At 41.9% G+C, this 14,614-nt stretch overlaps 1 protein-coding gene across 2 annotated transcripts in view; it reads left to right on the top strand.

Annotated features, from left to right (window-relative positions):
• Positions 1-14,614, top strand: part of rapgef4a (Rap guanine nucleotide exchange factor 4a) — a 420,421-nt gene that overhangs the window by 96,746 nt on the left and 309,061 nt on the right. For both annotated transcript variants that reach the window (XM_068035423.1, XM_068035424.1), the window contains exon 4: positions 8,607-8,753. In XM_068035423.1, the coding sequence (XP_067891524.1) occupies positions 8,607-8,753 (147 nt within the window). The remainder of the gene's footprint in view (positions 1-8,606; positions 8,754-14,614) is intronic.

Genomic DNA, 14,614 nt, shown 5'->3' on the forward strand with positions numbered 1-14,614 from the left:
ATGTGCAGAGTATTTCTTAAATGGTAAGAGGTTAGAAAGTGTAGATGTACAAAGGGACCTGGGTTTCCTTGTCAGTAAGTCACTGAAAGCTAACATGCAGGTGCAGCAAGCAATTAAGAAGGCTAATGGTATGTTAGCCTTTATCACAAGAACATTTGAGTACAAGAGTAGTGAAGATGTATTGATTCAATTGTATAGAACCTCGGTTAGACCGCACCTGGAATACTGTGTGCAATATTGATCCCTTACCTTAGGAAGGATATTATTGCCATAGAGAGAGCACAATGAAGGTTCACCAGACTAATTCCCGGGATGGTGGGACTGTCCTATGAAGAGAGATTGGGGAAACTGGGCCTGTATTCTCTAGAGTTTCAAAGAATGAGAGGTGATCTTATTGAAACCTACAAATACTTAAAGGGATAGACAGAGTAGATGTAGCTAAGATGTTTCCCCTGGTGGGGAGTCTAGAACCAGGGGACACAATTTCAAAATAAGGAGGAAGCCACTTAGGACAGAGATGAGGAGAAATTTCTTTACGCAGAGGGTTGTGAATCTTTGGAATTCTCTACCCCAGAGGGCTGTGGAAGCTCAATCATTGAGTATGTTTAAATCAGAGATTGACAGATTTCTAAATACCAATAATATGAGGATAGTGTGGGAAAAAGGCATTGAAGTGGATGATCAGCCATGATCTTATTGAATGGCGGGGCAGGCTCGATGGGCTGAATGGCCTGTTCCTGCTCCTATGTTCCTCTGAATCTTCTATATTCAGCCTGGTTCTCTACCTGGCATCTGTCATAAGCACACTTTTTCTTCTTTATCTTAATCGCTATCTTTTTTGTCATCCAGGGAGCTCTGGATTTGTGTATCTTACCTTTCCCCTTCGAGGGAACATACTTTGACTGTGCCCGAACTATCTGTTCTTTGAAAGTAGCCCATTGTTCAGCTACCGTTTTTCCTGCCAACCTTTGACTCAAATTTATTCATCCCAGATCCATTCTTAGCCGACAGACGTTGCCTATCCCCTTACTTGATCACATTTGTGTCTTTTCCTATAATCACATTTGTGTCCCCTTGTATAAGCACATTGTCCGGTACACACAGATAACACATCCAGAGAGTGAAAAAACAATTTTAATGCTATGAACTCTAGTAACCCTTCACTTCCCACATCAGCCCCTCTTGATCTAGTAGAATCTTCGGCCACAGGATCGTCCAGGGATCCTGCTGGTCTCCTGTGGGCATCAAATCCGTAATAATTTGGAATTCACTTACAGCTTTGTCGGTCATCCTAGTGATGTCTGGCTAGGCTTGGAATATGGTTAAATGAATTATATACTATAAATGTTGTCTTCGTTCCCCTTCTCTGGAGGTGGTTTCGAGAAGGTTGATTCCGGGGTGTATCCCCGGCTGGACATCTTTAGCATCTGCACAGCATACAAAATCATCAATTTTTGGTAACAGCAAATACACATACTGATGGTCAGGACGAGTACCAAAGTGACAGTCACAGCCATTCTGCTTATTTCCCACCAATTGTATTGAATATGGCGGGCTGCAGCACTGCTGCTGCCTGAGTCCCCCAATACCTTTCTGGTCCCTTTGGTTACATTCACCTGCACCCTTCCCTGTGTCATGGCCAACTCCGATCAATATGATCTTTGACTGTAGCCAAAACCCTTTTGACTGCTTCTCGGGCCACCTTTCTGGGTGCATCATCTATGTTCAGCTTATCATCCCACCAAGGACCGAAGACCATACTTATCAGGGTCCTTCCTGCCAGGTGAAAGCCTCCCAAGGTGAAAGAATCTGCAACTTGGAGACAGAATGTGTGATTATTTGCATATACCAATCCTCCAGAGAGGTAACTCTTCTTGTCAAGGCTTTTAATAAGGTCTCACACGGCAGACTGGTCACAAAAGTAAAAGCCCCAAGGCAAAGTGACAAGTTGAATCCAAAATTGTCTCAGAGGCAGGAAGCAAAAGATAATGGTCAATGTGTGTTTTTGTGATTGGAAGGCTGTTTCCAATGGCATTCTGCAGGGCTCAGTTCCAGGTTCCTTGCTTTTGGTGGTATACAACGATTTGGAATTGAATGCAGGGGTATGATTAAGAAATTTGCAGATAATACAAAAATTGGCTGTATAATTGATAATGAGGAATATAGATGTAGACTACAGGAAGATATCAATGGACTAGTCAGGTAGGTGGAGTCAGGTAGAGTTCAATCTGGAGAAGTGCATTTGGGGAAGGCTAACAACGCAAGGGAATACACAATTAATGGCAGTATACAGAGAAGTGTAGAGGAACAGAAAGACCTTGGAATGCATGTCCACAGATCCCTAAAGTTGGCTGGACAGGTAGATAAAGTGGTGGAGAAGGCATACGGGATACTTGCCTTTATTAGCTGAGGCACAGATTATAAGAGCTGGGCGGTTATGCTGGAATTCTATAAAGCACTAGGTAGGCACAGCTGGAGTACTGCGTGCAGTTCTGGTCACCGAACTATAGGAAAGATGTGATTGCACTACAGAGGATACAGAGGAGATTTACGAGGATGTTGCGTGGACAGGAGAATTTTAGTTATGAGGAAAGATTGGATAGGCTAGGGTTGTTTTCTTTGTAACAGAGGAGGCTGAGGGGAAACCTAATTGAAGTGTATAAAATTATGAGGGCTCTAGATAGAGTGGATAGGAAGGTCATATTCCCCTTGGTTGAGGGTTCCATAACCAGGGGGCATAGATTTAGGGAAGAGGTAGGTTTTGAGGGGTAATTGTTTCACCCGGAGGGTGGTGGGGATCTGGAACTCACTGCCTGAAAGGGTGGTGGAGGCAGAAATCTTCATGACATTTAAAAAGTACTTGGATACGCACTTGAAGTGCCGTAACCTACAAGGTTATGGACCAAGAGTAGAAACGTGGGATTAAACTGGATGGCTACTTGTTGGCTGGTGCTGACACAATGGGGCAGATGGCCTCCTTCTGTGCTGTAAATTTCTATGATTCTATGGTGGAAGTTTGCTATTGCCCTGGAGATGCTCATGCCAGAGACCACAGGGAGCTTGATCCTAGAGGGCCCAGCTGCAGGCTAGCATTTTGGTTGCCGCCTGGGTCTGGGCCAGCTGGCTTTCTGGTACCATGGTGGGTATTGCTTGTGGGACTGGCGAGGGATCAGATGGGCTGACATCCTGAGAGGGAGCACCACATCTTCTTGGTGCTTCATCTGTTATAGCACTCCTTCCCATGGCTCATCAGTTCCACTGATGTGTGGGAGAGCAGACTGCAGGAGATGACTGGCATCTTGAAATCCCCTATTAACGTGATCCACCTATCCGTCCAAAGCAGAGCATATATCTTAGTCCAGAGTCTGGATGATTGCCATTATTAAGTCTTATTAAGAGATATTTATGGCCCGGATTTTGCAGCAGTAATGATGGTTAAACTGTTAACGTTCACTGTTATTAGTATGTGAAACTGAGAGCAACCTCTGGCACCTGGACATGTGCACTTAAATGTGGAAATCCAGAAGTTGCTGGCAGTGATTCCCTGCTCCTCCACAGATTGCACTATTGACGTTCTCACAGATGGAAATCGTGGGAATCATTTGAATTGACATTAACTTCCACATTTTACGCTATGAGTCTTGCTATAACAATGCATGAAAAGGTTACACCTTGTTGAATGAGCTGGACCTGGATTTTTAATGTATATTAAGGCATAATTACTGATTAATAACCTCTCTGGCCCTGAAAAACCAATTTTATATTTGTGGAATGTCAAATTTCTCCATTACGATAAAAAAAGTTTCATAGATTTAACATTTTTTTATGATTTATGATATTTCAGCTTCTACCTTAAGCCCATGTGTATATCCCAATCTTTATTCCTTTCTCTGTAAAGTGATTTAAAAAAAAGGATACTTCCTGATTTGCTGTCTGTGAGAATTCTTCAATTGGCTGCTTAGCCAGTACCATCACTGTTGCTGGATGCTGGAGACCCCTATGGTTGGCGTAAGGATAAAATTAACATTGGGGAAGGTGAAACCCAAGCCACAGAGATCGCTTGATCTTTGTGGGAAACTTTCTGTGAGTCAGTGGTGAACACCATCACTTCACAAATGATGGGAAAATCCATTATTTTGCAAAAATTTTGCCATCTAAGATAACAGAAATGATGCTGAGAGCAAAATGTAACAGAACATTAATATTTCTTCAAATTGTTTTCAATTTACCCATGGGAATAAAAATGTACAGGGCAGGTGCTTTAGCATAGCACAACTTGTGGCAAATTAAGTGATTATTACTGTCGAGTATAACTTCCCCAGTCATCCTCTCTCCTCAATGGCAGTATAATTGTAACCCACAGCTTGCTTTGAAATGCCCTGATCTGCCCTTCTCTGCCCACTTAATATTGAAGAACATTCTAGCTGAGCTTACAGTCAGCAAGTGCTCTGCTCACTGGTATCGTTTCAATTACAGAGCTGGAGAGTGGAGTGAAATTGAGTTTTGTCCATTCCAAGAGGAGTATTCTTCTGAGATTGTGGATAAGGCAGAGCTGGGGCAGAATATATTGAAGCTTGTGCACATAGTTTTGAGCTCTCAATACTTCCATTCCCCAGCTCTGTCATCCTAGAACCGAGTGTGCACAAAAAAATTATTCAAAAATCTAAACAAAGATTTTAAAAAAGACTGAGATTACTGCAGATTTTTAAATAAAAAATCTGCATTTTGTTATGAGAAAATGTTATAATTCATAAATAAACAAATAGTTGCAATGAGACTTTTCAGGATGAATGAACGATTTTGGGTTCTGTGGTTTACTTCTGCCTGGTTTGACGGAATTTAGAAAAAAACACAAACTCGTCCTTATTGAGGTTTACTTCAAAAGTTGCACTTTAGATCAACAGTCCATGCCGGAACTCAACATTCCAGTTTATTTTTTTCATTCGTTCTTGGGATGTGGACTTCGCTGGCTAGGCCAGCATTTATTGCCCATCCCTAATTGCCCTTGAGAAGGTGGTGGCGAGCTGTTTTCTTGTACCGCTGCAGTCCATGTGGAGTAGGTACACCCACAGTGCTGTTAGGAAGAGAGTTCCAAGATTTTGACCCAGCGACAGTGAAGGAACGGTGATATAGTTCCAAGTCAGGATGGTGTGGGGCTTGGAGGGGAACTTGCGGGTTGTGGTGTTCCCATGCATCTGCTACCCTTGACCTTCTAGGTCGTAGAGGTCACAGGTTTGGAAGGTGCTGTCTGAGGAGCCTTGGTGTGCTGCTGCAGTGCATCTTGTAGATGGTACAAATTGCTGCCACTGTGTGTCGGTGTTGGAGGAAGTGAATGTTTGTGGATGGGGTGCCAATCAAGCGGGCTGCTTTGTCCTGGGTGCTGTTGAGCTTCTTGTGTGTTGTTGGAGCTGCACCCATCCAGGCAAGTGGAGAGTATTCCATCACACTCCTGACTTGTGCCTTGTTGATGGTGGACAGGCTTTGGGGAATCAGGAGGTGAGTTACTCGCCACAGGATTCCTAGCTTCTGACCTGCTGTTGTCGCCACGGTATTTATATGGCTGCTCCAGTTCAGTTTCTGGTCAATGATAACCCCCAGAATGTTGATCGTGGAGGATTTAGCGATCATAACGCCATTGAATTTCAAGGGAAGGTGGTTAGATTCTCTCTTGTTGGAGATGGTCATTGCCTGGCACTTGTGTGGCACAAATGTTACTTGCCACTTATCAGCCCAAGCCTGGATGCTGTCCAGATCTTGCTGTATATGAACCTGGACTGCTTCAGTACCTGACGAGTCGTGAATGGTGCTGAACATTGTGCAATCATCAGCGAACATCCCTACTTCAACCTTTTGATCGAGGGAAGTTGAGAAACTCCTTTAGTGATGTCCTGGGACTGAGATGATTGACCTCCAACGACCACACCATCTTCCTTTGTGCTAGGTCTGACTACAACCAGTGGAGAGTTTTCTCCCGATTTCCATTGATGCCAGTTTTTCTAGTGCTGCTTGATACCATACTCAGTCAAATGCTGCCTTGATGTCAAAGGCAGTCACTCTCATCTCTTGAGTTCAACTCTTTTGTCCATGTTTTGACCAAGGCTGTAATGAGGTCAGGAGTTGAATGGCCCTGGCACAACCCAAACTGAGCATCAGTTAGCAAGTTATTGCTGAGCAAGTGCCGCTTGATAGCACTGTCAATGACCCCTTCCATCACTTTGCTGATGATCGAGAGTAGACTGATAGGATGGTAATTGGATGAGTTGCACTTGTCCTGCTTTTTATGCACAGGACAAAACTGGGCAATTTTCCACATTGCCGGGTAGATGCCAGTGTTGTAGCTGTACTGGAACAGCTTGGCCGGGGGCGCGGCTAGTTCTGGAGCACGTCTTCAGTACTATTGCCGAAATGTTGTTAGGACCTATAGCCTTTGCAGTATCCAGTGCCTTCAGTTGTTTCCTGATATCCTGTGGAGTGAATCAAATTGGCTGAAGACTGGCATCTGTGATGCTGGGGACCTCAGGAGGAGGCTGAGATGGATCATCCACTCGGCACTTCTGGCTGAAGATGGATGCAAATGCATCAGCCTTGTATTTTGCACTGATGTGCTGGGCTCCCCCATTTTTGAGGATGGGGATATTTGTGGAGCCTCCTCCTCCTGTCAGTTGTTTAATTGTCCACTACCATTCATGACTGGATGTGGCAGGACTGCAGAGCTTAGATCTGATCCATTGGTTGTGGGATCACTTAGCCCTGTCTATTGCTTGCTTCTTCTGCTGTGTGGCATGCAAGTAGTCTTGTGTTGTAACTTCACCAGGCTGACATTTCATTTTTAGGTATGTCTAGTGATGCTCCTGTCATGTCCTCCTGTACTCTTCATTAAACCAGGGTTGGTCTCCTGGCTTGATGGTAATGGTAGAGTGGGGGATATGCTGGGTCATGACATAACAAAGAGCGGTTAAGTACAATTCTGCTGCTGCGGATGGCCCACAGCACCTGTGGATGCCCAGTTTTGAGTTGCTCGATCTGTTCGAAATCTATCCCATTTAGCACGGTGGTAGTGCCAAATAACACAATGGTGGGTACCCTCAGAGTGAAGATGGAACATTGTCTCCACAAGGAATGTGTGGTGGTCACTCCTACCAATACTGTCATGGACAAATGCATCTGTGATAGGTAGATTGGTGAGGATGAGGTCAAGTAGGTTTTTCCCTTTTGTTGGTTCTCTCACCACCTGCCGCAGTCCCAGTCTAGCAGCTATGTCCTTTAGGACTCGGCCAGCTTGGTGAGTAGTAGTGCTACTGACCACTCTTGGTGATGGACATTGAAGTCCCCCACCCAGAGTACATTCTGAGCCCTTGCTACTCTCAGTGCTTCTTCCAATTGGTGTTCAACATGGAGAAGCACTGATTCATCAGCCGAGGGGTGCGGTCGGTGGTAATCAGCAGGAGGTTTCCTTGCCCATGTTTGACCTGGTGCCATGAGACTTCATGGGGTCTGGAGTTAATGTTGAGGACTCCGAGGGCAACTCCATCCCAACAGTATACCACTCTGCCGCCACTTCTGGTGGGTCTGTCCTGCCGTTGGGAGAGGTCATACCGAGGCATGGTGATGGTGATGTCAGGGACATTGCCTGCAAGGTATGGTTCTGTAAGTATGACTATGTCAGGCTGTTGCTTGACCAGTCGGCGGGACATCTCTCCCAATTTTGGCACAAGCCCCCACATGTTAGTAAGGAGGACTTTGCCGGGTCAACAGGGCTGGGTTTGCCGTTATTGTTTCTGGTGCCTAGGTCGACTCCGGGTGGTCCGTCCGTTTTCATTCCTCTTCTTAGACTTTGTAGCAGTTTGATAATTACTACAAATGCTCAAGGTAGAGATGAAGCTTCAATCAGGTCCCAAGGAAATATCGTATATTTCCAGCCAGAGGTGCACCACTCGTCATATTGGGAAAGGAGAAAAACTGTCTTCCAGTGCCCAAAGCTGAAATAGGCATTCAGCCCTTTTCATGTACAAATAAGGGGTGTATTGGCTGTGTGACATCCCCACTGCAAGGTTGGTTTGCCCTGACACAGCTTCTGCCAGTGCCTGCTACCAACATGGTATGTTTTCGAAATTACTTACCTGCTCCTCCCACCGCACATTTAAGGAAAGCAGTTGCCGATCCTCCCCTCCACCCCGATTCACTCCTGCTCTCCAGTCTCTGATTCTCCGCCCCGGGCTCTCATCTCTTGATCCCTGGCCTCATCCTCCTCAACAGCCTCCTATCTCCTGCCAGCAGCAGCCCGATCTTTGTTTACTCTTTACTGACTGGCTTTCGGCGCTTGGCTGGCTCTAATGTAATGAGGCCTGAGGCCCAATATTGGAGGTGCCTCAGGCCCCACCACACAGCCACAGGAATCCACCCACATACCCAAAAATGGGCACATCCAAATTTCTACCCCTTCATAAGACTGCAAAAAATGGTAGATTGTGAATACAAAATAAATTGAGGAACTGGATTATTTACAATGTGCAGGTGTATTACACCAATTGTCCAAAATAATTTATTTATTTAAAATATTACAATTTTTTTTAACATTTCACCTTTTGGGTTTATAATTTTGAAAGGATGCTGTCATACTCTGTACTCTGGGAATTGGCACAGCTTTTGGAGAATCAATTCTGGATAACACTCCCCGCCATGCTACAATTGTTACCAAGGAGTACAGTGAGCTTCTCCGGATTGAACAGAAAGACTTCAAAGCACTTTGGGAGGTAAATCTGAAGACAGCATGTACTTTTTAATATTTTAAAAGGAAGAAATGCAGTTGTTTTGAATGGTAAACTTAGTATCTGCTTAGTATAATTTGTAGAGAACTATAGCATTTCCTTGCAGTATTGTTATTTGTATATGCAGTTTTGTTATAATTCTGAGGATGCACTAGAATGAGAACCAGCAATGTAAATGAATAGCTTAGAGTAAGTGAGGAGAAACCATTTCCATTGGTGAGAGGACCAGTAAGCAAGAAACATAGATTGAAGATAATTGGCAAAAGAACCAGAGTTGAGGGAAAAAAAATTACAGAGCAAGTATTGATGATCTGAAATACACTGCCTGAAAGGGTTTTTTAAATGTATTCATTCACAGATCATGGGCATCACCGGTAAGGCGAGCATTTATTGCCCATCTCTAATTGTCCTTGAGAAGGTGCTGATGAGCCGCCTTCTTGAATACAACTGACTGGCTTGCTAGGGCACTGTCAGAGGGCACTTCGGAATCAACTTCATTGCTATGGGTCTGAAGTCACAGATAGGCCAGACGTTTCCTTCTCTAAAGGACTTTTGTGAACCAGATGGGTTTCACACAGCGAGGGGTCAAAGGGCTCTCCTCTTTTCCCTCTCCTTGTTTGACCGCAGCATATTTATTTCTTGCCAATTCAGTGTGTGTTTAACTGTTTACACACTGTGATCATAAAAAGAACCAATGAGATCGGTTTTCTTGAGTTTAACAAAGAAAGAAATTAGCTTTATTGCACTTAAACCGATCTAAGCAAAATAATAAACTGTGCTCTGACTTTCAGACGTGCACACACACTTGAAGTTCACTCACACACACATTACGGACTAGGGAAGGATAGATTAATCAAATTAAAGTCCAGAGAAATAAAAGGGGGTTTACAGTCTGTGGAGGTTGGTGACTCGGCTAGCTTCAGGCCAAATTTGATGGTCATGCGACTTTCCTTTGGTGGTCCTGAGGCTTCTGATTTGAAGATGTAGACAACTAATTCGGTGGTTTTCTTGGAGACAGCAGTGCGGCTGATTTCCTTTAAGGGGTCTCTGTCTGTAGCAGGGGCATCCCTGGGTAGTCGTGGTCAGCAAACAGGGTTTGAAATGAGAGGAAGGAAGGAGGGACACATCTCAGGTCTTCTCTAGTCAGCGTCTAGCTGCTTGTCTCTCTACTGCAGAGAAAACACAAGCTTAAGCACACAAAGGGTGGGCCTGTCACTGGAACAACACCAAGTGGTACAAGCATGGTGGTTACTAGTGTGTATTCCCTCTTGCAACTTAATTAGTCCATGTCTGGTAATTCCCTTCTCACAGCTAGGGTCCCATTGTTCAAGTGATTAGGTTTGAGTAGCTTGTCTCTACCAATTGAATATTCAGGTAATGGCCTTGACGCCTTCCTAATGGGAACAGGATAGGTGGTTCACTCAGGTTCCGCAAGTCATTGCCCTTGATGGGTCTATCAGACATGCTGTCTCCATCTCACTACATCGGAATGTGGAAAGTACAGTGATGCAAATTGGGGTGACCATTTTCAGCTGCCAGTATCGAGTCACCTTTTATCTTTAAAAAAAAATTCAATTCTGGTTTCTAGCCGGTGGATTAAAAATCATCAGTCGATGTAAAGCATGTTTTTGTGACACACAACCTTCTTGATAATAGACCTGGGAAGTTGTAGCAAGGCAGACAGGATAGTAAATCCACTGGAGAGCCAGGCACCATCTCCACTACTGTATACAGTGAGTGGGGAAGGAGCTCTTAATGCCAGTGCTGACGAGGCTGAGAGGAGGAACATACAGGTGAGACAGTGGGATAGTGGTAGGTTTCACTGCCTGAATTTTCATTTATTCTTCGCTTTGGTGGTATTGCAGAGGAGCATTCAGCTCATAAAGTCACTGAAAGTGAAATACATACAACAATCATATAGAATTAGTCTACAAAGGGTTAAAATACATGTTTCAGAACATACTGAGAAGAACAGAACAAAGGGAAGGGGGAGAGAAAACATACAGACACAAAAAGTTTAGTGACCTATAAAGTGCTTAAAAAGAAAACAGGAGATTGTTAAATAGCTGAAGTGCTATTAATATGATGTGAAAGGAAACATAATGAGTGAAATTGCTGTAATTTATGAGACACAGAGGAAGTATAAATAGCTGAGACAGTGGGCGTAAGATAGATAGAAATAGAAGCAAGTAAAACAGAGCAGGCTCCAGGAGCCTAAGAGAAGGAGAAAAAAGCAGGCCAACATCAAGGATGTAGACAATCTTGCCAGCACTGTGTTCCGACTGAAGTTCCCAACCCCAATTATCAACCTGCCCGTCCACCGACAGGCTGATGAGCTTATCTCACACTGCCAACTTTTCATGCCAAAGAAAAAGTTGGGAGCTATAATTGCTATCTGAAGTTACTGGTCACCCTTGTCACTGGACCTTGCCAAGTGTATTAGCTGAAGCCAAATTTAAATCACATTTAAACTGTCCATTTTGAATCTGTTTTCCGACAACTTTCCAATGGCTTTAATTCTATTATTAGTTTTAAAACTCACAAGAGGGAAGCTCTCATTATTTTGTGTAAAGGAATAATTGGTGCGATTGGGCAAAGCTAAGTTTACAAGTGCTCTACATCCTCAGCCTTGAGGAGGACACCAGTAACTGGTAACTACACAAATGCATGCTTTAGTTACCAGTTTGCCTGCTGTAGGGTTTGGCATTGTAGTATTTGCAAACATTATCATTATATGAGCTCAAGAATTTTAAAACTCATTTTAAATAGCTTTTAGTTTTGTAAACTGAACTGTAATTCCATTAAAAGGAATGGAAATATAATTAGAAAATTGAGTACCCATCCCCCCCTCAAATTCTGGGAACCAATATAAAACCAAGACAATTTCTAAACAATAATTCTCAAGTTAAACAATTAATAATGCAAAGAGTTTGCATGTAACTGCATTCTAAATACTAATTTAGAACTGTGCATGCAAAATCTGTTCAAGCAAAGACCACATTATCTAAATAGTAAATTAAATGAATGAGCTCCACCTGCCACTTGATACATGAAAGTAAACCATCACTCACACTGACACACCCTCAAGGGCTTGACATATCAGATCAAAGCAGGAAAAACAAAGGCTGCAGATAGTAGGTTGTACTTGATATTATGTGAATGAAGCTAATGACTGCTTCTCTGTTTGCCTATAAAAAGTTTTATTGGGCACTGGCTTCTTCAAAGTCTACTGATCATCTTAACCTAACAGTAAGGAATTCTAACCTGTGAGAAGATTCCTGTCTCCAAAATTTTCAGATGCGTTCCTTTAACAGGGTATGAAAGTAGTTAATAAAATTTTGTAAGATCTATTGGTGAATAATAATTGTGGAATTGGATAATAAAACAGCTACTTAATGTAAAAGTATTGATTAAGCATGTGGTCTGCTTCTTGGATCATCCAATCTTTCCTCCTGTTATGCTGCCTTCAGTGTCTTGTAGATTAATACATCTATCCTCATGTCTTGAGTTTCATAACAAACCTATGACTGTTTTCTGAGATGCTGAGAGGTCAATGTGCAATGTTTCTCTGACTACTATATTGGAATGCAGTATGTAGTTATATGACTGAGCTGGACTTACTTTGTGAAATTAATATTTATTACTAGACTAAATTTATAATGCATGTTTGTGTTATGAAAAACTATAAAATTTCATGTTCTGACTGCAGTAATGAAAAAATGAATCTAATCAAGATGAATCTGCTTTGATGTTGAATAATTTCTACCAATTACTACTTTTTATTGCTATTTAATATTGTTAAGTGTAGTCCATGTCTCATAAGTGAACAAAACTGGAAACATGTATCAGGAGTTCACTATCCCAAGTAAAATATCCTATTTTTGTCCCGATTTGAAGTCAGTTCTAAATGGTTAAGATCTTCTGCAAATCCAGCTTAAATGTTAATATTCTCGTTGCACTCTAATTTTGCAAGACCATCTAATTTCATGATTATTCACTGATCAAGGTACAGATTTGCATAGGTGCTTTTCAGGGATTTGAGAATTATATGTGAGCACATTTAAAGGAATATGGACAATTAAAGGGAAATGTCATAATGAGGTGAGAAAACTTCTGAAAGCTTTTAGAAATGGTTGTTGAAGCCTCCCAATGCACTAATCACCTCTGGCTGTGAGTACTTGTGGGTGAATACTGAGCATATCTTATCCATCCTTCTGTGATCTTTCCTGTTCCTTTTTTAAACATGTCAACTGAAGGAATTCCCATTGGTGCTAGTGCTCACGAGAATATAAGTTCCAGTAGAAATGAAAAATGCTGCAGAAATAGCCTTAAAACAGTTTGAATGGATGCTCTTACTTTTGTACTTTTAAACTAGCTTCTATATATAGCTCAACACTGAGCAACTCTTAGCACCTATTATGTATGACATTCATTTATGAGATGATTTAGAAATTGTGCTGTAGTGGTGTAAAAGGCAGAAAAAGACCTGGGAGGCTTTATGGTATCACTCCCACATCATTTAAGTATTATAATGATTTAGGTAGGAGTTTCCTACTCCTAGATGTCATGTGTAAAAGAGATAGAAACCCAGCAAGAAAGTTATCTGCCCCTTTTTCTGATCCCTATTGCCAACTTGTTCCAATGCCCTAGAAACCGGCACACGAAAATCAGCACCACTAAATCATTACTAATTATTTCCAGTTTATGATCTCATCCTTACTGTACATGCTTGGTTTTCATGATTTGCAATTATATATTTATACACCTAGCAACTGCCAGAACGCATCAAAACCATTTGTACATGCAGGAAAAGCTTTTATTGGAACTCTTGATGAGGTGTGCCATTTGCTGTTGTGATCATTTGATGTTTTATTCAGAGTGGGCTCTCTGCTCTTGCTACTGGGGAAGTGACTGGTATTCAGTCAATGCTGGTCCATAATGGACCAACTGATATTGGAACTGTCTGTTTGAAAAATTGAGGGTATTGGCCTGTTTCATATAATTCTAAGGTAATAAAAAGAAAAGAAAACTTGCAATTATATTGAGTCTTTCATAACCTCAGGACCTCAAATATAATACTTAAGACCCATAGCAATATAGACCCATTTTGAGTACTGAGGCCTCTGGACAGAGACATCTTTCCTAGATCAGATGTGCAAGGAAAGAGTAATAAGACTCAATACAATTTTATGTAAATTGTGGCTGCAGAGTTTTAAATTATTTTTATTTACAGGTTTTCTAACATATATTTCTCTAACTGATCAAATTGGGCTCTTCATTCAAAGTTTACAACAGTGATGCGTTTGTGACTTTGAGTTTGTGGTAAAACTACCAGGGGTTTTACTGTTTGTTGACCTGCAAATGTTTCATTGTTAGTTTGTTTTGAAAAGTATAAAAATACAATCTTCATTAGTGATGTGTTGAAAATTCCCCTAAAATATGTCATTAGCAATCTTATCCCCTATTCAGCATTTCAGGTGAAAAATTAAACTCTTCTATATTATTTTTCTGAAATGAACATGTACTATGTAATATATAGTGCAAACATTTTAAAGTTAATTTTCCATCGGTATCATGGTATGTTAAAATTAACTAACTATTTGTGGTTCAGTCCCTACCATTTTATAGTGATCATGTTGATAATGTGATTAGCCTACACAGAGAGAGAACAAGAACAGGGAAGGGAGCAAATGACTGATTGGATTCCAGTTCCATTTCCACAGTTATTGTGAACAAATATAATGTGGAAATGGACCAATAGATAGTTATTGGCTGAAAAGCTGGCAAAACTTCAGGAATAGCAGGATTTCTTAAATCTCTGCAGCAATTACTGGTAATGGAGCCAT

This window comes from Heterodontus francisci, chromosome 7 (genome assembly GCF_036365525.1).
Source record: "Heterodontus francisci isolate sHetFra1 chromosome 7, sHetFra1.hap1, whole genome shotgun sequence".
In the NCBI taxonomy this organism is placed as follows: domain Eukaryota; kingdom Metazoa; phylum Chordata; class Chondrichthyes; order Heterodontiformes; family Heterodontidae; genus Heterodontus; species Heterodontus francisci.